This window comes from Hemibagrus wyckioides, linkage group LG19, assembly GCF_019097595.1.
Source record: "Hemibagrus wyckioides isolate EC202008001 linkage group LG19, SWU_Hwy_1.0, whole genome shotgun sequence".
Taxonomy (NCBI): domain Eukaryota; kingdom Metazoa; phylum Chordata; class Actinopteri; order Siluriformes; family Bagridae; genus Hemibagrus; species Hemibagrus wyckioides.
The window spans coordinates 11050292-11074316 of record NC_080728.1 but is presented as its reverse complement, the minus strand read 5'-3'; the positions used below and the strand labels follow the sequence as shown (position 1 = coordinate 11074316).

At 37.5% G+C, this 24025-nt stretch overlaps 1 protein-coding gene across 1 annotated transcript; it reads right to left on the bottom strand.

The window, feature by feature from the left end:
• Positions 1 to 2340: 2340 nt before the first annotated feature.
• Positions 2341 to 23549, bottom strand: ntf3 (neurotrophin 3). The gene is made up of 2 exons (XM_058417810.1): positions 23336 to 23549; positions 2341 to 4271 (listed from the first exon to the last, which is right to left on the bottom strand). The coding sequence occupies exons 1-2, from the start codon at positions 23351 to 23353 to the stop codon at positions 3483 to 3485; spliced, it is 807 nt and encodes a 268-aa protein (XP_058273793.1). The 5' UTR covers positions 23354 to 23549; the 3' UTR covers positions 2341 to 3482.
• Between the last annotated feature and the right edge of the window lie 476 nt (positions 23550 to 24025).

Here is a 24025-nt window from a genome sequence, read left to right as displayed (position 1 = left end):
CAGATCACATGATATAAATATTATAAAAACAAGTTTATTCAAAGAAGGCTTTTGTGGAAACAGGGGTTAATTGGCATTGCATTTAAGTGGTTGGCCTTTTTTTCCTCATAATGATCCTTCAAGTATCATAGACCAAGATGGAGCATATTTAGCCAGATAAACGAAGAGAGGGACAAAAAAACAAACAAAGTAAGGACACCAGGTCAGTAAGAGTGGATTAAACGGAAGCTACTTCACTAAACAAGAAACATCCAACATACATGTCTGTATCTTATTAAAATAGAGCTCTGTTATTGGTCACAGTTAACTCAGTCTTGACAAACACAGAAAGAAAATAACATTTATAATAGCAGGTGGTCAAACATTTTGGCACGATCTCCTTTTGAAAGTTGTACGTATTTATCAATAAAAAGAGAATACTTGTCCTTGTATTTTGACATTTGCAATGATTCCATGATCATGGTCATAATAATTAGATAAAGCAGCAAGAATTGTATACAGTATGCACTACAACAGCAGGGCCTTTTACACACAGTACAATACATGTTGGAATGTGGCACTGGATGAATTAAAGACAATCCAAACATGAGCAAAGTCAAGGGTGTGTTTGGCTGCATGCCTTCCAGACTCCAGTGTTAGATTCAGCTTAACAGGAAAGAGAATGTGCTGAAATTAATGTGTAGGCTCAATCTCTAGAGCTTCCAGGGGAAATAAAAGCGAAGAGTGTTCCTGTTATTGGAATTCCCATCAGAATCCAGAATGAAGCTTTGGATATATCCTGTTCTGTTTATAATGATACCTGAAATCTGAATAGTGTTGAACTCTCTCATACACGCATGCCCAAACATACAGGCAGAGTTTGTCAGTCATAATTTGACTGGCCCAGAGAGCCTTATTTGGTTTAATCAGATGCTCTCTTGATATTTCTCTTGATATTTCCATTGCCATGTATTTAAGTAAAATACAACAATTATTAATGTTTCCTAGCCACACATATTTTGGTACAGATAAGGAAACATTGCACCCCTAGCCTTAAAAGTAATGCAACATTTTATACATTTTTTTTCCAAGCACTTTGCTTGCACAGCCAATGAAGACCTTTTTCTGAAAAATCCAAGCTCCAAAAAGATTATAGGACACAACAGCAGTAACATTTCATGTTGATTTTTAAAGTACAGGGTCTCTTCTGTGACCCTGTGTGATGTTTAGGGGCTGTTATGACAGTCACCTGAGATACCAAGATGGACCTGTTTAAGCAAAGATGACCCCTGAGCTGTAAAGCACCAGCGTCTTGCCCTTTCATATAGTCAAGCAAGTCCTTATAAATGCAAATCCCATCTCTCATATATATATATATATATATATATATGTATATATATATATATATATATATATATATATATATATATATATATATATATATATATATATATATATATATATATATATATATATATATATAAAATACAAAATAATAACACAAACACAACAAAAATGTCCTATGAGAAACTACACATTGAAGTGTAAATAGCTTGACTGCAACACCACCATTATTATCCTGGAATGCACATGTGAAACTGGTGGAATTTTCAGGAAGATAACATGGTGGCAACCTGTCTGCATATCCTCACAAAAGAGCCAGGGGAATATTACACAAAGGTAACATCTGGAAGTCTTAAATTCTAGGTGGGACTTTGCCCAGATATAGAAACCATTTGTGGTGAAATGGACCTTTTCTTTGAAAGGACGCAAGCTATTTTGTGTGTGATATTAAAAAAAAACATGCCTAGGATTCAAACATTTTCTTTGATAAATGATTCCACAGTGTACAACCTGTCCACATTGGATCAAGCTTTTACCAGTTCATTAAATAGACATTTGTGATTGTATATGCTTATATGAGGTAAACAGTCATAAGTTAGGACAGGACACATAGGTAATTGAAGCTATTGCAACCAGTTTTACATTACTATACCCAGTTCCTGGAGAAATGTTTTGGTAACCAGATGTCCTTGCAAAATGAAAGATAGACATTTTTTAATAAATTTTTTATATAACGACTATGTAACAGCATAGCACAGTGGAAACAAGAAACAGCTGTTGGGAATATCAACAGAGGTGGTGGTGGTGGTGGTAAGGTACTAAAACAAAATCCTACTAGTATCAAGAGACTAGCTTCCACATGTTTAATGTGTCATCTACCAAAAAGGGAGAAAAATATCAGCTACATTTCTTTCATATCTCAAGTGCTCCTCAAGATAATCCTTAAAATAATACCAAGAAAGGCAAGCACTCTTATTGATACTCAAATCCCAGTATGTATATTTGTATATATGTATATTTAGTGGTGATTTGTTGGCTTGCTGCTCTTGCTCTGCTATAGAGTGTTTGGAGCAACCATACTCTAGAGTGAGCTGGGTCAAAGGTTTAAGTCTCTGGTGAACTGGAGAGGGTGTTTGAGAAGGTAATTCGTCTATGTACCCATTATTACTCCAATTAGCGGTGTTTCATTCAGTGAGCACTCTATTACTTAATGAAATCACAATCTTCTACCTCTTTTCCATCCTTCTAATTTTCTAAATGCAATTAATGCCTATGCCCAGTGAAGTGCATATTATTAATGCGGCTATGGGAGACCTAGACTACCCCCCCACCCCCACCCAAAAAAAGTTTTATGTGGCAAAGGAATGTGAAAGTTTGAATAACGATTGGATTATTGTCACTCCATCCAGATAAAGGAAAAATATTAGTTTCCACCTCTTTAGTTCATTGCTATACTGGTAAGTTCAAGTTCACAATGTCTCTGATATTTGCTGTTAACTATTTTTTTTTCTGTACATAGGTTTATATGACCAGTATTCCCATATGCATTGCATTCTGTGCACAAGTAGATGAGTTATACAAAAATATATATTTCTTAATTATTCCATGCATTTTGCAATACATATATACCTCATATGCTCTGTGGCATATTTCTTCAAAGTAAAGTAAAATCATCTGAGCTATGACTTCTTTTTCCCAGACATACTGACAGCACAATATCAGTAGCACAGACTGCAGCAATACTGTTGTTGAGTGATGAGGATGTGATAAATTATTGTTGTTTTTAACTAAAATTACACTAAAGTTTATACTTCAATTGCAGCTAATCCCAGGATTTAGGTCCAAACGAGCGATATGTCCTTTGACTGTTGGTGAAGGTGTTATGCAAGGCACATAGTTTCACCCTGTAATGCACTTTTAGATTAGTGGCATTGTGTGTCTTGAATCATCTTAAGTCCATCCATGTCTCTCTTTTTTAGAATATACTTTGCTAACAACTTAAATAAATAACACAAATATATTTATACATCATATAAACATGTATAGACTACATGCATTTCATATAACTTAAATAATAATTTATATCATATTTACATCCTCCCAGGGTAAAAGAGAGAAAGACAGTGGATTAGTTGCACAATACATGGTTTTCTTTATTATTACGTCCTGCGGTGTTTGCGTGAAAGTGCACAAACACAAGAGGTGTTTATCCTTATCCAGCGCCAGTTCATCACGTTGTTGTACTTGGTGAGGGCACGTACGTACGTCTGTGAGGTTTTGCACTGTGAGTTCCAGTGCTTGTCATCTATGCCTCGGCAGCCACTCTTAATTGGCTTGCTGTTCTGGCAGGTTGTCTCATAAAAGTATTGCTTCATAGTCGACCGTTTTATCTCGACCTCCGTAAGCACTGAGACCTCGTAGCCATGGATGTCCACCGCTGTGGTCTTGTCTGTCACCCAATGACTCATGCTGTCACAGACGGAGTACTCACCACGATAGCTCTTGTGCTCAGCATAACGCTTCTGCCGTGTCTTATTGCTGCTCTGAGTGTCATGAGCACCCTCAAATTCATCCATGAGGTATAGCGGTGGGGGCTGCAGAGGTGGCCGCTCACTCAGTAACACTCGCGGTGAGTTGTAGCGCTTGTGTTGCCTGAACAGCTCATCAGCCATAGCCCTCTTAGACTGATAAGCAGATGGGCTGACTTGTTGAGGATATTGTGTATCTGTAGGTACATTGAGGGATGTGGAAACAGGTGTATCCTGGTTCCTCTCATCTTGCCGCTGCCGGCCGCGGCTTATGTCAGCCTGCAGCAGCTTGACAATGAGCGTGTTGATGGGGTCCTGTGTGGGCCGTTGCTTGTTCATGGCAGTGATAGAGACACAGTAAAGGTACGTGAGGAATATCACGTACAGAAAGATGGACATCACTAGATTCACCTGTAAGACCTGCAGAGAAAAAGAAAGAGGAATCTTTAGAGACAACAATTTTAAAACAATTAATATACGTTTGCATTTATTAACTGCCGATAAATAAATAATAGCTCAATTCGTGATGTTTTTCCAGCTAAATCAAATGAATCAATCAGTCTTGATGCATTGTTTGTGCATAAGTCACCTCTGATGCTCGCAGCACTTGCTTAGTGATGCATGAAAATCAGTGAATATTGAAGAGTGCAGAAAAGTGACATGTATTGTAATGCACTAACATTCCATAAGGTGTCTGATTTATTGAAGCATGTTACATCCAGCTGGCCCTCTGAACGCACTGAACTTTAAAGTAAAAATATACGCCTATGTAAATACACAGCTTTTACATAAATAAACAATGTATACTTTGTCTATGACAGGCTACTTATTAGGTGGTTTGCCACCCCCACAATAAGGGTTTTGGATTGTGTGTGGCTAGGCCCTTTAGGTTTAGGTTTATGCTGTTTCTGTGACAGGTTGTGCAATGCTTGGATTCCGAAGATGTTCTTTTTGGATCTTTAAAAGAATAAAATAAAAAAATAAAAATACAGCTTCGCAAAATCTACTTCCACCAGTTCTCACGTTGAACCATGGCTTGGACGTTGGAACCCTACATGACAAATAAGATGGAACTCGCTCTACATTTTGCCGCATCCTACTCATAGTGCTCACTGTATTTTAACAAACATGCAGCTGCCACCTGCTACAATGTGACCAAAATTACCACAGCTCTACAAATAGGTAGAATCTTAAAGTGTGTATCTTCTTTCTCCCTCATTTCCTTTAGATCATATACCAGTGAGTAAGGACTGTGGAGAAAGACATGTGCCTCATGATTCCAGTTCACAGACCTCTGAGGTTATAATACCTCAGTGACCTTCTGTGGCTGCAACTACACAGCATTCTGCAACTTTCTGTTCCGCTAAGGCCTCCAGGATGATGCACAGAGACCGGTGGCTTACTGAGATGAGAATATGACTCTAGATAGACTTATCACTAAATCTGTCCAGCTGAATAACTTTCTCTGCAAAGACCATTGTTCAAGGTAACTTTCCCTCCATTTTCCAAAAGCAAATATTTATGCCTGTGACCATTCATCATCGCCATTACCCTCTGTGTTTCCCAGCTTGATCTCAGACTCCTTTCATATTGCTGGAGATAAATCAACTCACTGCTACAACCCTGCTTTCCAGTTATGAGCGACAAAACCCTACATCTGCTAAAACACCATGAGAATATGTCTCTATTATTAATTCAGTTCTGCTCCAATAAAATAGTCCTTTGGCTTAACTGCCTGAAAAGTCTCATTATCGTCTATAGGAACACAAATACATAATCTCTTGGCCCTAATACTGCAGAAGGAATGCTTCCAGCTCCTGTCTCCACATCAACAAAAAATGTCCTAAGTCACATCCTGAGATTGACATTCCCTGAAGTTACACAGATCCTAAGGAAGTTTTTAGTAAAAACAAAGCTACCAAACAACCTCAGTGAACTCAGGACTGAGTTACTAAAGAGGGCAAGTCCACAATGAACTGAATTTAACTTCTTGCAAGGAGTCCAAGGTTATGGATGATTACAGCCAAGAAGCCCTTCAACAAGGCCTCATTTGACAGACCACCCACTTCTGTCAGTTTCGTCTTTGTGAAAAAGGTAGAGAGAGTTCTACGCCCATGCACAGATTAGAGAGGTCTGAATACCATAGCTTTAAAGTACAAATACTCTGTTTCCTCTATATGTCTCTAAATGAATAAATGTAAATCTGCTTTCTCTGATTCTAGGCAGCTCTATAAATACATAGTAATTGTTTATGGCTTGATCAACACCCTTTTGCTACTTTAGCCTCTTTGACAATAATTTTCAGAACAAACAGGTAATCATGTAAACCGACATCTTGATACCTGCAGCCTTAAGGCCCCTGTTAACACATTCAGACTCTTCTGTTATCCTTTTACTTAGGAAGACCATCTGAATTAGGAGCAGGAGCTATCACAAAACCAATATCTTACCACAGAAAAGAATTACGATACAGCAGATCAGGATGTGCTGGAAGAATGGAGACACTGGCAGGTGGGGGTGCCACATCTGTTTGCTGTAGACAACAACCTAGAAGGTCAATCTACCACAACTTCTCCAAAAGACTGTTGGTGTGAACACAGAGCTGTGGCTTCAGACCAGCCAGGTATTTTTACACATCATGCAAATGTTACAAGAATAATACAGGTGGCCAACCTTAGTGAAAGATGTTACATAATACACTATATTGCCAAAAGTATTCGCTCACCCATCCAAATAATCAGAATCAGGTGTTCCAATCACTTCCATGGCCACAGGTGTATAAAATCAAGCACCTAGGCATGCAGACTGTTTTTACAAACATTTGTGAAAGAATGGGTCGCTCTCAGGAGCTCAGTGAATTCCAGCATGGAACTGTGATAGGATGCCACCTGTGCAACAAATCCAGTCGTGAAATTTCCTCGCTCCTAAATATTCCACAGTCAACTGTCAGCTGTATTATAAGAACGTGGAAGTGTTTGGGAACGACAGCAACTCAGCCACGAAGTGGTAGGCCACGTAAACTGACGGAGCGGGGTCAGCGGATGCTGAGGCGCATAGTGCGAAGAGGTCGCCAACTTTCTGCAGAGTCAATCGCTACAGACCTCCAAACTTCATGTGGCCTTCAGATTAGCTCAAGAACAGTGCGCAGAGAGGAATGGGTTTCCATGGCCGAGCAGCTGCATCCAAGCCATACATCACCAAGTGCAATGCAAAGCGTCGGATGCAGTGGTGTAAAGCACGCCGCCACTGGACTCTAGAGCAGTGGAGACGCGTTCTCTGGAGTGACGAATCACGCTTCTCCATCTGGCGATCTGATGGACGAGTCTGGGTTTGGCGGTTGCCAGGAGAACGGTACTTGTCTGACTGCATTGTGCCAAGTGTAAAGTTTGGTGGAGGGGGGATTATGGTGTGGGGTTGTTTTTCAGGAGCTGGGCTTGGCCCCTTAGTTCCAGTGAAAGGAACTCTGAATGCTTCAGCATACCAAGACATTTTGGACAATTCCATGCTCCCAACTTTGTGGGAACAGTTTGGAGCTGGCCCCTTCCTCTTCCAACATGACTGTGCACCAGTGCACAAAGCAAGGTCCATAAAGACATGGATGACAGAGTCTGGTGTGGAGGAACTTGACTGGCCTGCACAGAGTCCTGACCTCAACCCGATAGAACACCTTTGGGATGAATTAGAGCGGAGACTGAGAGCCAGGCCTTCTCGTCCAACATCAGTGTGTGACCTCACAAATGCGCTTCTGGAAGAATGGTCAAAAATTCCCATAAACACACTCCTAAACCTTGTGGACAGCCTTCCCAGAAGAGTTGAAGCTGTTATAGCTGCAAAGGGTGGACCGACGTCATATTGAACCCTATGGATTAGGAATGAGATGTCACTTAAGTTCACATGCGAGTCACGGCAGGTGAGCGAATACTTTTGGCAATATAGTGTATGTACATTCATGCATCCCATCTGTCCAACATTGTAAATGACTTAACTCCTTCCAGTGGCATCATTAATTACTATTATGGTGCTCATAGGCTTTACTTCAGGCTTTATCATCACAGCCCACTATCTTTCCAGTCATTAAACCAGGTCTGTTGTTTGTTTGATTTTCTTACTTTTTTTTGGTAACACTTTTATAAGGTCCATAAATAAGTAATATATTAATACTTCAAAATGAAGAAGTTCTACATGCTCTAAACCTTAGCACATAAGGAAATAAAGTGTGCATATATAAACAATCTCTAAGTCATATTTGACTAGCTATTAATGACTTGCTAATTAATTTTTTTGATAATTTATCTTATTAACACTATTCATTGTCTTTAAGTACACAATGTAGATTAACCCAGAATATGGGTATTTAAATAATGTGAGACAATTCTCAATTCAAAGCCAGCACCATAAAGTGAGCAATTCAAGGACGTGGTAGGACTGTGACAGGATAAGTAGATCTTAAGGCCTAACACAGAGTTATGCATAGAGTTGATTTTAGATCCCCTGTGTTTCGTACCACTGATGAAATCAACTATATTTAAAATATATCCTGTGCTATGCTTTAGTGTAAATCGTCTCTCATATTTGCACAACTTACATTATAGCCAATAATTTGGGCAACCTATACACCTGGAAACACACTCCAAGTCAGTCTATTCATCAACAGTATAAGTTAAGTCATGGTGTTAATTAATAGACTGAGTTGGCAAGATGTTAACACAGTTGTTACCATTATTAATAGTTATTGATACATCAGTTATCAAGGCTATTAATTTATACACTTTATTACTTCCTGAAAGTTTAGTTAAGTATTAATATACGACTCATTTTAGTATGACTTTTCTTGACAAACTTATTTGAATATTGTCATTATAAATAATTTCTAGCTTTAAATGAACGAGTCTGACAGTGTTACCAATTAATTTTGCTGCCATTTTCTCATTAATTAATTAATTAATTAATTTATTTTCACTTGAGCAATGTTTCTGAACATTTGTTCTGTTGCAGCTGTAACCTTTTCAAACCAGTATAAAATACCTCAGAAAGGCAGTACACACCTAGCACACCTAGTACTAGACTACAGAAGATAAAAAGTGGTAAATGTATAAAAATATTTTTACCATAATGACAAGCATAAGATCTTTTTAAATGTAACTTCTGTTAATTGACTGAGGATGATGATAAACTCAAGACCCGAGTCCAGTGTCTGAGCTCTAATAATGATGATGGTGATACACTAGGACAGAAATGTTGAAGGCAGTCAGTGGTTGCAGCTGGTACATCAAAGGGTCATTTGGCATAAACAGGGCCTGGCAGGCTGTTGAGTAATAAAACCAAATACACTTGGGTCTCCCAGTCCTTTGAGAACCCTGTGTGTATTTATATCTCCTTTCACTAGCAGTACCCATACTGTAATTTATAACTTTGCCAAGCAGACAACTTAAACGAGGCACATATCAAGATCGAGGTATACAGATATTTGTATATTTGTTTTATTTGCTAGATAATTTTTTTTTTTTGTTAGGGGTTAACGTTCTTGCTGGGGCTGTTAAACAGGAAACAAAACCATTTTAGGAGTGTACAGTCAGCATTAATTGGAATGTTTTTGAAGTGAGAGGTTGAATTCCAACTAAAAGGAGGAGGTCAAGTAAAGGAGTTCATTTTAAGTTAAAATGAAAAATTATAGTCTGAATAAGACTACATGTGCTTGCTTGTGTGTTTATGCCAATAAAATATCTCCTTTTGTCAGGGTCAACAATGATGTAATGACTGCTACATTTCATTCATGTTGGCTCTTGCTAAAATAAAGCTCTTAGTTACTTTGATCATCCCAATCAATAAAGTCACTCTCACAGTAATCCATCTGTGTAGCTCAAAATAAATAACATTTTTACAATACATTTTGTGAGAAAATGGACCTATTAAACTATATATATATATATGTGTGTGTGTGTGTGTGTGTGTATACAAATTTGCTGTAAAGGGATAACACTATAAAATGCAAAAAGCACTGCAATTAGCAAAAAGAAAACGCATACGTTAGCATTCACTGTACAATTACAGTTGGAGCAGTAAACCTCTTTTTATTTCCAGGAGATTTATCAGACCCAAAACAAGAATATGAGGTTCGACTGAGTTTCAGGTTTAACCTATAGTTTGGCTTAGCTCTACAGATATTTTATGAAACAGAACATACAGCCAACAGCTGTTTTTAATATAAAAACAATTACTCCCATTCTTTTATTTTGTGTCATTTTTTATTCTTCAGTTTTATTTGGTTCACTTTTATTTATTCATTTTAAACAGATGTTCATCCACAACAAAACACTGTGAAACAGTCTATAGTCAGCATGCACACACTGAACATTACTTGAACCAGGAGGTTTACACCTTTTACCATGATTTTGTTCTGAGGCACGCCAAGATGGACAAGGAAAATCATTATATGAGACTTTAGACTAGATAAATTGCAAAATATTATCTTGTTTGAAGACAAGCACATTAATTATAATAATCTAATGCAGAGTGATAGGCTTGAAATCGTATTCTTATATGTGTTGCTATTAGGTTCAATCAGAGTAAATTCTGTAAATGATCAGATATGTTTTAGTGTTCTGAGAATGTAAAGACTTTCAGGATAGTTTGTTTTATAACTGTTGCCAAATTTGATTATCACAAGACACAGTGATTCTCCCTCTCACCTGTCATCCTGTTGCATAAGCAAAGGAAATGTAGGCCTCGAAACAGCACAGATGTGCTCAAATGACACCCTGATTTATACATGTATTAAGTAGGAGATGCCAAGGAACTATTCCAGTAAGAGAATGAGGATGAAGAAGGAAGTTTTGTTTTATTTTAGAGCATTAGCAATCAGATGTGTTCCCTGAAGCAGACACTGTTTTTAGTCAAACTAGTTTTAAAAATATTGTGTGTGTGTGTGTGTGTGTGTGTGTATGCAGATAGATAGATAGACAGACAGACAGATAGATAGATAGATAGATAGATACTAATACTCTGATGAAACTGTTTTTGATTTGATTACAAATCTTTGAGCGTATCAGTGTACCACATCCTGACTTGGCAATATTTCCCACTTTTGCTTTCTAGCAAAAACATGCTAGAAACATTAAATTGTAAGGGCATTTCCTGTGCACAACAAACTTCAGATTTTTAGTTGGATTCAGGTCTGTCTTCTGACTAGTTCATTCAAAAGCACTAATCTTCTTTTGGTTAAGCCATCTCTTTGTTAATTTGGATGTACACTTTAGATCATTGTTGTGCTAAAAGGTGAAATTTCATTGACAGATGATTAATACTTTTACACATGAAACTGAATGTGGTTGGTTCATTCTGAACACATCCCCAGTCATTAAATGGTGTGTGCACACTTATGCAACCAGGTTGTTTTTTTATTTTTTTCATTTGCAGTGGAAATCATCTGACATGATTTATGTTAGTTACATTTTCTTCACACCAAAAAACCTGCCATTTTGAAAGAGGTGTGTAGACACTTCCTCTGCAGATACATCAACTGTCCTAAGTAAAGTAAAGTAAATCATCTTTGCAACCAAGTTTTTAGTTTGCTTTGAAAATCATAACTGGTTTCTGCCTGAGGGTTTCATCTCAGCTGCAAAGTGGGCATGACAGTCACATTCAACACTCACATTTTAGTTTATAAAGGCCCATAACAAAGCCTCTCCTATTTCTAATACAATCAGGTTTGCTTATCCTTTGACAGGTTTAGTATGTTCATAGCCATTAAGAGATTATAGGTCTGCAAAAGTAGGCCAACAGCCAGGCAGGGAATTGTTTGCTTTGACGTACCCTTCTTCCTTGCCATTAATCATACTGTGCATACTGAATGAGGCACATGCAACTGGTTACATTTACCTGGTGAATCATGGAGTCCATTACTCTAGGCAGAGTACTTGCGTGACATCTCTTTGCCAAGCCACAAGTGAGTGTTTCAAATGAGCCAAATATCAGTACCTCAGTACAGTAATTACCACAAGGGTACTTTTGGGAAAGCTCGAATGCATTCTGTCCAACGTTAAATTAGGATGGGTGTGAATGACAAAGTTTGCATACATTATAGAATGGTCAACATGGTATAAGACTCCATACAACCATGATTTAATATAGCAAACATCAGGAATAAAGCTTTAAAGACATAAGATGTTCTCATAGCTCGTAGCTAGTTTTCCGTAGCTCGCATGCCTACCAGAAAATCCACAGTGCGTTCCATGCCTTTCACCCTGTGTTTGAACTTTGCCTTGCTGCTTTTAAATTTTGATGAGCCGTAAGGTATTTCAAAACTGCCAACAATGTGTCTTTGATGAGAGATCTCGGTATTATGCAACAAACAGCATACATCAGACAAGTACAATTGCCCTCGTAGTCACATGTGTCATGGGTGAATGGCAGCAGGAATAGCTGCAGGAGTGGACTGATCATCAGCGGATTGAAAGAATGTTGTTCTTAAAGCAGCCTGGCATCTGGACTGAGTATAGCAGGGGAAAAGTCCAAACTGCCCAGTCGAATGCTTCCTACTTCTTCCTAAACACAAGGGAACTGTTGTTAAATAGCTCCTAGGCATACTGCTTAATGACACCGAGAAGTGTTCCAGCTCAAGTAAGATCACTAGCTACAGGGAGTCAAAAATGTTTAGTCATGCACAACTGCCGCTTACAAAAATGCCCTTGACAATAGATTTGATCTAAGCAAAGAGAACTTACTAATCTTAACTTATATAACTTGAATCTTGTGATACTTTAGAAAAGTGTATGCTGCCTGCCTGTTTATTACGCACCGACCAAGTCTTCCTTATTAAACTCTGCTGCAGGATCTTCCCTGAACTTGTAATTTCAAACAACTTAAACAGTCTATGTGTTTAATGTTTTTTAATACATTTAGCATTGCACAAAGAATAATCTTTATTTTTTTTAAAAATGCAAGTACCTAATAATATGCTTGAATTTGCAAATTGGAAATTTGCTCATTTAACCCTCACTACCCTTAATGTGTTACATGATTATAAAAAGTCAAGAGGCCAAGTCTGGAAATGAAGTTCACCTGCACTGGAAAATTCTTACTTTAAAATACTTTAATATATTTTACTTTACAGTAATATACTTTTTAGTTTATATTATCACATAACTAATTAAATACTATTAACTATTAAGATAGCATTTGTCAAATATATTTAGTATGGAAGTCTTCATTCATTTTGTCATATTCTCAGCAATTTAATTAAGAATAACTAAATATGTTATAATACCACAAGCACCATTATTTTGTTCATTACAAAATTTGCTAAATTCAAGCATGTCCTTTATCAAACTTCAGCTTAATCACTCGCATGCAAAAGTAAAAAACAAAGTGAAATCTGGCTTGTTTTGTATAAATTCAATTTTGAATGAAACTATTGTTAACTTATAACAAACAGCAATTATGAATTTCCATATTTTTGTGTGTCATTTACATTAGGTTGTGTTAGGCTGTACTGGGTTGCAGGGGCAGCTTTTCTACCAACAGAAGATGTAATGTAATGTACTGTCAGTGGCCTCAAGTCTGCAAAATCCTTGAATTAACACCCAGAGTTCTCACTAAAGTCCAGCTGGACATAAATGAACATAGTATGGTTTAACTGAGTGCTGGGATTTTGCTGTGTGGGGGTTTTTTCACTGCCTACGCACATCCCCTAAGACTTACCACTTACCACTAAGGCTTACCACTGTGTGAGCTTTAAACTCCCAGCGGATTGCCTTGGGATTAGCCATGGCCTCTTAAACCACACAGTATTATCTGAGCTCTTCATCTTAGTGCATGCTGTTACTGCACAGTTTAGCAGCCTGAGTGTGTAGAACAGTTTACAGTAGATTCACCTGGGATGGGAACAGAATGGTTGTGTAGAAACACTTTTTAGATCCTATGAATGCTCTCTCTCTCTCTCTCTCTCTCTCTCTCTCTCTCTCTCTCTCACACACACTCTTTCTCTCTCTTTCATTTGCTCTTTTGGTTATATGATGCATAATGTCATACCATATAACAGTCACCCAGACTCCAACAATCCTTGAGACTACAGTCCAGGTTAGAACAGACGAGGGTCCAGGTGCTCAACTATGTATTGTGTGCACCCCAGAGGCAAGTACTTTGCATGTGCAGATGGTTTACACACGTAAGGAATTGTAACAATACAAGGGAATTTGCTTCCTTTCATACAAACTTTGACTAGCAACATGTAAACTAGAGGTACCAGACTCCAGTCCTATTTACACAGAACTGCAGAATTTAAGATGCAACCTCATTTATTACACCAGATACAACTGTGTTATACATCACTGAGGCCTTCATGGAACTATGGTGTGTTCAAGAAGGTATCAGAAATCTCTTTGACTCCTGCACTTAATTGCACTCCTGACTCTAATCTTTCAAGCCCAGCTACACATAGAGAGTCTAATACTTTCATTGTAACTAAATGTGATCAAGAACCATGTATGTTCACAGGAAAAGGGCATTTGACTGACACTGGGACGATTAATCACAGTTCTTGGCAAACACATGAGGATATCTTGTGATGACAGCTTACTCCACACTAACTGCTGTGATGCCATGAGCTTTCTTCAAGTCAAATGCCTGATATCTTTGTCCTCCTCAAAAATTCTCAGCTGGAAATACTTTATATCCTGTAAAGTCCCATTAAGATATAAGAAGGTCTGTCATGTCCACTCTGTTATAACAGCACATGCTATTAATGAATTAGCAGAACAATGAAATTGTGACAGAATACATTGATCAATGTGAATCAAATATAAAAAAAAAATCACCTCCAATCTGTCTTGTCATAAAGAACAAACGAGAATTTTCCACTGCACAGTAGCAGAACATTTGGCACCAGAAAACTGGCACAGCTTTGTCTATTCACTACCAACTCAGTACCAAAGGCATCTGTTCAAATTTTTTATGATACGTGCTTGCACATTAATTGGCACCAACAAGCTCTAATTGTAGCTGCTATGCATATACATATCAGCTATGTATACAGAGATATGATATGTATTGTGTGTATGCACTATACACGAGCTAACACTGTGGTTTATAAAATGCAAAAATGAAAATGAGAACATTTAGTCAGTCAGTATCCGTTAACTAAATGGTGGACCAGACAAAAGAACAAAGTTAATCTGAGCAATTCTTTCATGTTTGATTTAACAGTGGTAAAGACACACCACACACAGCGATGACGCTGAGCATGGTTGTCACTAAGACCACTTCAATTGTTGAGAACTTTGAGCAACGGCTAGAACCCACTGACTCCTGTCGGCCCAGTTCCTATTTTTATATGTGCAATGGAAAAAACACCTTAACAGTAATAGATCTGATGTCTAACCACACAGGATTTACAAAGAGCATCTAAGCCATAATGCTTTCCAAATATCCAGATGTTCCCATAAAGCAGGACCCCCCAAATCTGGATCTATGACTAGTACCATACAACATCTGGAGGAGGGCAAAAGACAGGAAAGAATGCTTTGTGCACACTTCTTGGTTTACACTCAGAAACCTGCGGAATGCTTTCAGCACACAGACTTGACCCCACAGTCTCTGAAATCCCATTAGGATCAAACAGACAAATATATCTAGTGTCGGAGATATATTATATACATAGTTTCTTTAATTAAACTGCTTCAAGGTGTTTTAACACTATATGTTTCAGTCACCTAGTGTCCTAATTTGTTGTACAGGATTTTCTGACAAAAGCCATCAGTGATGGTACTTTAATTACAAACCATACTTATTCCCACAAACTACTCACAGGCACACTGTCTGCAGGTAGGTACACTGCTTAAACTCAGTCTTTTGAATCTATTCCAAACCATTATATTCAAAGTAGAATTAGAAGTCTGGTACACTGACTAGAGTATAAACAAATTCCATGCATTTCTCAAAAATGTGATCAACAAACAATTTGTGACATGCACGTTACAAACTACACGTCTCTTCCTGAAGATTAGGGATGAAAGGCAGAAGAAAGGTTGCCACTGCTGCCTTGTAGCTATGGGATTGTGTGTTCGGAGCACACTCTGAGTGTCTGGCCTCACCAGCAGTGCTCAACACTTCTCTATACACTCTCTGCCTGTGCTTGAAATTTTATATATGAAAAGCTTGTCCTTATGAAAACGTCCTTATAAATAATTCCGCATTTTAAGGAATGTAACCATTTTATTTCACAACTGATTTTTGGAAGCACATATTTTGTGACCGCATATACATTTGTCTCATAAACAAGCGGTTTTATTTTTTCATTAAAAACACATTCCATCTTGGTGCCAGAAGAGCGCATAGCACATAGACGGGGAATGCTCAGTCAGAGAGTGATTAGTGTTCATATTCATCCAGGATACCTTTTAAAGGCAAATAAAGGCTGGGATTAAGCTCAGAGCGCCCTCCATTCTACGGTGCTGATACTGCTCTGCCAAACAAAATAAAATTAAGAAGCCTTCAGTAGAAAAAGGCAGTAGTATTAACTAGACTGTATTAGCCACTGATACCAAACCAAATTTGACAGCATTGTCAAATCACAGTTATCCAAAAGAAGGCCTTCTTGAGAACATGTGATAGATGAATCATTTGAAGACGGCATAAATGTGCCTGCGACTGTGAACATGTCTGAAATATTTACACTTCTGTTTTTATCATTTACAATTAGAAAATATTTGTCCAGCAGCCACAGCAGAGTAAATATTTATACACTACTGACAGCTTTACAGCAAATTTTCTGTTTTTATTGTCTTGTGTCCAGCCATGCTGAGGTTCACAAAAAAAGAGTGGGTCCTGTACAATTTCAGTATAAGTTTAAGGTTAAACACAATGCTTAGTTACACCAACTACAACGTACTTGCAGTGGATTTCAGAATGAAACATGCTCCGTGTTTTCACTTGATAATTGATGGGTTGGAGAAGGAGGAGAAACATGACATTTTAAATTGTTATTATTACCTCTCTCCCAAACCCGTGTGCGTGATGACACTCACACCTACCTCATTTACTAACATCCACAGCAGATTTAGAGTTTTTGTGATTTATTTCTTGAATGATTTTTAAGATTCCTTCCACATGATGCTGTTCCTAGATCAGGACAGGAGTTTAATGGTATTTGCTGATAGACCCTTATTGGTTCTCCAATATGAATTTAATATTTTACTTTAGTTTTACTTATGTTTGTGCATTTTGATTAGTAAAATCTAAACAGATCAATATTAGTCATTCAACAAGGTCAATAAATCAGTCACTCTGACAAGCCTCCATTATTAACATTTTCTTGACCCATTTCTATCGTTCTCTTACTATTGCTCTTGTTTTTTTTATATTAACATGTATATTTTTGTATGTTGCGTTTCACTGCAGAACCCTTGATTTAATTTAATCTGCATCCATACAAGCTTATATTGGCCTCTACAATTCATTCAAAAGTCAGCTAAAAAGATGAATACCAAAAATTAAACTTTTCTATGATGATAAAAAGTGCTCAGCCAAAAGTGTGTTTTTTTAGTGTGTATTTTAGTGAACAGAATCACATTTCATTTGGATGAAGGCCATGACCCCTATATTTTGGCAAACCATGGCTCGAGTATGGGTGTAGTGTTCACATACTGTATATCAAAACGGACCAAAATAAAGAAATAGATCATTAGGGCTGCAGCAAACAAGGTAGGTATGAAAAAGCCAGACAAACTCAATCGCAACTTCATACGAGTATGTAAAAGCAAGACTTTTGTGCGTTAATGAATTGGTAGGTATGAAAAAGCCAGACAAACTCAGTCGCAATTTCATATAAGAGTATGTAAAAGCAAGAATTTTGTGCGTTAATGAATTGATACTGAAGAATTGTGTGCAGTATTCTTTGATCATGTGATCGTAGGCTAACTTGGTTGTTGTTTTCATCCAGTGGTATGGAAATATTTGCTAACGTTATCTGATGCTGACTGTCCCCAGTAATCAGATAATGCTAGCTAATTTACCTTGTGCATTGTAAATAGCTGTTAGCGGTATTAACACAAAGACAATATAACATTGTGGTTTATAACCCCAACAACTGTTGCACACATTTTGTTTTGCAAAATAGCCTTCTGAAAAAATGACACAAGTCCCAGACACACAAAGGCACACACACAATAGAAAAGACAGTTTAGCCCGAAGCTATCCCAGGGTAAGTTTGTGTTTTGTTGCACTGTTTCCTGTGTTATGATATGCTGTATAGTTTATTGATGTAAAGGAAAAATATTTCCCCTCATATCACTGAACTAATCTTAAATAGTCATGAATTTAGACACAGATGTCATAGGTGATTATGATCATGCATGTCTGCATGCCTGCTCATGCAGCATCGGGTTTTATTTGAGAGTGTTAGGGCAATGTTTTTCTCAATGTTAAAATGAAAATGAGTTTTTACGAAGAAAACAAATAATGTAATTTATTCTCGAGATGTCATCTTGTGCAAATCCCCAAAATTCCCCAAAGCACTTTAAGACAGTCTAGATGGCTTCACATTTTATTTGATATTCATTGGTTCCATATATGGTCAAAGATGTGAATTTCCCACAGTATGAATATGGAGACCAAAAAAGCCTGGGGTCACTACTGGGTATGGCTGTTTGGGTATGGCCATGTTTGAGTATGATTTGACCTTTGATGCTCTACATGTGAGTTCTCTAAATTTCTGGCCAGATCCTCAGTTGATATTCTATACTGACAGGCCAGCTGTGGTCAAGCACTGTCACTGTGCTCAGATAACCAGGTCACAGCAGGTCTGGGAGAGTAAAGTAGCACACTAGTGCAGGGCAAATACATAATATATATTGACATAAGGCATCATAAATCATAAGTGGTGGTTAAAAGAGTACAGGAAAACTCCTTATGTTTGTACTGCTGCTTCTTGGAGATTAACATGTTACAAGCGTACAAGCACTCTCTTAAAAATTAATTAGACCAGACAAAACAAGAACAGCTGCTATATTTCATATGTCAGAATTTGGAAATAGTCCATGCTTCTGAAAAATCTAAACTAGACCTCAAATTGTCTAGGAGTCATATTCAGATCACAACTTACACGGGTGAAGTTATGTGGGACATGCAGCTGCTCAAAATCAATTTTCTGGGTGCTCCATTCAGATTATTCAAATTACCTGCCAGTTCCTGCTTCTGAGGTTGCCAGGTTGTTCTAGAGTAGAAAACTCCAAGACTGAGCTTTCTGATAGTGTCTATACCTTTAATCTCTCAGATATGTGGACTAAAAAGAAAACAGCATTTGTTAAATGTCAACAAATGTAATGTAATAACTTAAAAAGGCTTTAAAAAGTAAATGACGACATAGGAAGATGGCAAGCTTTGAACTGAACATCAAACTGGGGTCATGAATAGTTATATTTGTATAACTGTTAATTTGGGTTAATTTAACAATATTCTACCATAAATATTCTTCAGTTTCAGCTTCAGAAAACAGCACCTGATCCAGTGCAAAGTATAATTTTGCTTTCAAAAAAATCATGCAGTGACAGTTAATTTGCACACAATTTAGCCATGAGATACTAAATTAAGATAATTAAATTCTAATGTGTGCATGGGTTGAAAACATGCCCATGGGTTGAAGAATTAGCTGAACTAGCAAACCAATATGGTTATAGTTGGCTGAAGTCTCACTACTTCTGCTTAACACAACTCCTGCTACTGCATGCAACCTGTATTGCATTTACGATTAATTTATGTAGATTTATATTTGAGCCATTTCACTGGACAGAAAATATTAAATCAGTTTTATATCCACCTTGATAGCCTGATCCCTGTTGTTCAAATCATCATCAGTAGTCAATATGACTGACTGGCTGATATAAAGGCCTGGATAACAAAGAACAAAGTCTTGACACATCTGATGCTATCTTAACTGCCAATCCAAAAATATACACACCTCAAAATGACTGTTTTTCACTCTCTGTCTTCTTCAGCTCAGTTTAGAAATCACTTTAGATTGGTGTCACTGTGATTAAATTCTCACATTACTTATACAAGTAAGATTTTGTATCTGTCATTATCTCTTTAGCCATATACCTTATACATGCATGTATCACATCTTGACATGACCATTGCAGTATTCTTCTACTGGACTTCTGCTTGGAGGTAGAACATGTTGCAATATGTGTATAATTTAGCTGCTAAATTTCTTACCCAGAACCTGTATTGCACACGGGATGTTCGGTTTGATACACCCTGCTAATTTCTGCATAAACTACACATTTCTCTTGCTTTTAAGATTCTTGGTTTAGAACATATGCCTACACTTTAGATCATACTGATAACACAGCCTAAAATATTCTAGTTTGATTTTTCCTATGACCAAATTACTTAATCACAAGTGTTATCATTGTTGTTGTTGCTGCTGCTGTTATTCTTACATTTTATTTCCCCTAAGTGTAACTTTTCATGTATTTACATAGATCAAACTTCAAAATTAGTGGGACATAGAAAGAAATTAGAAAATGCACAAATGGAGTGGACAGAAAATTATCAAATCAGCCTACACACACACACCAATCCATCCCAACCACAGTGTAGAGGATAGTTAAGGAAGCAAAGATTTCTCTAAACACCATGGTTGGAAATTTGCAGTACCAAGTGCCCAAATCTACAATTAGATTCTCCATCCAAGCCAACAAACTGTTTGCAAGGTGTGCCAGAAAACATCCTTTCCTTTCATCTAACCACAAACATAAGCACCTGGGGTTTGCTGGACTCTACTGGAATGTGACTAGAACCAGTTCTATGGTCAGAAGAGACAGAAATAGAGCTTTCTGGCAACCGATACTTAAGGTGGGTTTGGCATAAAAGATACAGAAAAGATCCTAATCTCAACTCTTAAGTATGGAGGAGGATGTGTAATGTTGCCGGAGAGTTTAAATGAAATTCTGGCTGCCTCTCCATAAAAGCTACAGCTGGGATGTTGCTAGACCTTTCAGCAGGCCAATTATTCAAAACATATGTACAAATCCACACAAAAATGGTTCAGTGACCACAGTATCCAGCTTTTGACATGGCCACACCAGACCCCTGACGTAACCCCCACCCACTGAACACCTGTGGTGTGTGCGAAGGTCTACAAAAGAGGGCCTAGAGTGAAACTCTGGAGATCTTGAGAGATTTCTTGCTTTGACAAAGCACTTTTGGAGTACTTGCTCAAAATACTCTTTTAGTACTTTTTGCAAGTACTAAATTCAGGGCTGACAATATCAGTGACCAATTATTTAAAAATCAAAGCCAATTCTATTTCATATTGTAAGAATAAATTGACTCTATTCATTGTTTAAACTTATCTTTAATCAATTTATCTTTGACTCAGCTTCAGATTAAACTAATTAACTTAAAAGATATAAAAAAAACTCTCTTCTTTCTTTATCAAGGGTGCCAATAATTATGGTACTGACTATATTCTTTATATTTCAAAGACCCAACATTTTCTAATAATACTTTCTTTAAATCTCCTATATTTAATTTTTATTTATTTTTTGTTCTACTCAAACTTGTTTTATAAGACTACTACATGTCTGATACGAGAACCAGGAAAATAAAACCAAATATAATACAAGCAAAAAGGAGTATTTATTAATTAGCGATATTTTAATTCGCTTTGCCTCTTTCTGAAATACTTGTTATTTAATGTGAGTTTTTCCAGAACTATTCTGAACAAGATGTTCACAAGGACTGCAGGAACGTCTCAGCTCTTTACACACGTCTGTAAGTGTTTATAGCCGTGTTAATTGAATGGAATGCGGAAAAACCCTGCTGGTGATGTTTCCTATTCATTACTGCTCAGTGTAGCACCTGCAAACCATCCACAATTCTCTAATGATCCTGCAGGTACATTCCTGATAAAGAACCCAGATTAATCTTGAGGTAGTATAAACATTTTATAGCTTTTGACAGGGTTTGATTAACTACTGTGTGCATTTGGGTATACATGTTGTACAATAGTATCCAATAAAAGCTATTGTTGAGTCAACATCTAATAAAGAAAACATATTACTGTTCCTTGCAGGTACATACAATTTCACTTACTGAGCAAAACTATAGGCAATTCTGTTATATGTATCATGTGCTAAATATTTTACATTAGTCTGTAAGTATAGGTTATGAACGTACCATTTACAAAGTCTCACCCTGTCCTCTCTGCTGAATTTCTTTAGTTAATTCCAGAGCAGATGCTTTTTGAGTCAGGTCTATTAACTCTATTTGACAGATTCCACAGTATGGCAAGCCTATACAAGACCACAGAGAGTGAAAGCCATTGACTCTCTTTCAATGTATGTTTGAGTGTGGGCATGTGTGTGTGTGTGTGTGTGTTATATAACTGCAAACAAAACATGAAAAACAAAAATTAACACAATTTTCTTGTAAGTAGACAACACCTACATTACATATTTGAGTGGATTATCCTTTTAGGAATGCCCTGCCACTGTTTCGGAAACAAACAGAGAGTAAAGTCAGCTCAGCACCTCAGGCAATGACAGACAATTATCCAAGAAACACACCGCAAAAACTGCAAGTGTGGAATCAACACCTACTGTGCTGAATTAACTCTTACTGTACTTATTTCATGCATGTGAGCTTACACTGAAATTATAGGTGTTCATTTACCACTGGGGAATGTAATGTAGAAAGTCATAAATTGTTTTTTTTTTACAATTCTTCTTGTGACTCACTGCTCCGTTAAATTCCAGGGGGACCACATGCTTTGCATAAACATGCCTGAAATGTATTTCCCATGCATGTCAAACCCACATTTTAAATAGTTTCTCTAACTGCTGCCTTTGCGCATGTGGATGTTTCTGTCAAGGGGGAAAAACTACATTCATTACAACACATGCTAGCATGACACAATGCATAACTAATCCCTTAAATACGACCTGTGAGAATGCTACCGACGATCGCGTACTATTTTAACACAGTATTTACGGTGGTAGGATGCGGTTTGGGGCGCAGCCACACTTTCGGCCCTGTAACTCTTTTGTTTTCCACCCAAAGGAGTGCATATCAGGGAAGGGAAGGAATGAATTTGCCCGTTCTGGTTTTCAGTTGCCCCTTAGTCTGTACATTGCATTTCACCTTTACCAGCTGCCACATATTAGTACTATTATTGTAAGATATACATAGTGCAAAGTTTCGCTTCTTAAACGGGACGCTACGGAGTTTTACGCACAAGTCTGTGGAACAAATGTAGAACATGAATTAACGGCAAAACGTTTAACACTGGCAAATCACTTGTGCTTAGTCAACGCATACATTTTCTCTGTATACAACTAAAGTCTGTTAGATACTGAAGAAAATAGAGGCAGGTTTTTGTCCTGCGCCAGTCGAGTCAAAGCGCAGCGTCAACCATGCTGTCACATACGCTGTAAACGCTGTTACAATGACTAAACTTTATAGAAACCAAACTAAATCACACATACCGTAATAAAGGTAACCATAGCATCGGTGGGGCAATATTCAGCAGTCCCGACATTAAGGTGACGAGTTTATAAAGGATCCTTGTTGGAAACTTCCCAAATTTTTCAAGGCGCACTGCACTGTGTCGTGCTGCTCCAACAAACTCTTACTGACGCGCAGTGTACAGTGATATTCCTTTCTCTCTGACTCACTCTGTCTCTCACTCACTCTCTGTGTCTGTCTATCTCTTACTTCCTTTCCCTGCCATCTCTCTCTCTCTCTCTCTCTGTCTCTCTCTCTCTCTCTCTCTCTGTCTCTCTCTCCAGACATACACTGGCAGTCGAAACTTTTTGAGCACTTTGTATACATATTTTCGGTTAGATGCAATAAAAAAAATAAATAAATAAATAAATAAATAATGGAGGGTGGGTAACCTCAATGACCTAGAATTAGAAAATAAGAAACAGATAATGTTTGTCACTTTTACTGACAAAAAGATTAAGATGTTTATGTTTGTGCATATATATTTGCTTTGGCACTGTTTAGCATCAACTCATTGTTCACTAGTCATTCATTTTTAGTAACCGTTTTATCCTGGTCAGGGTCGTGGTTGATCCAGAGCCTATCCTGGGAACACTGGGTGTGAGGTAGGATTACACCCTACATGGGAGGACTGTCAATCACAGGGCACCATACACAGACACATTCATTCA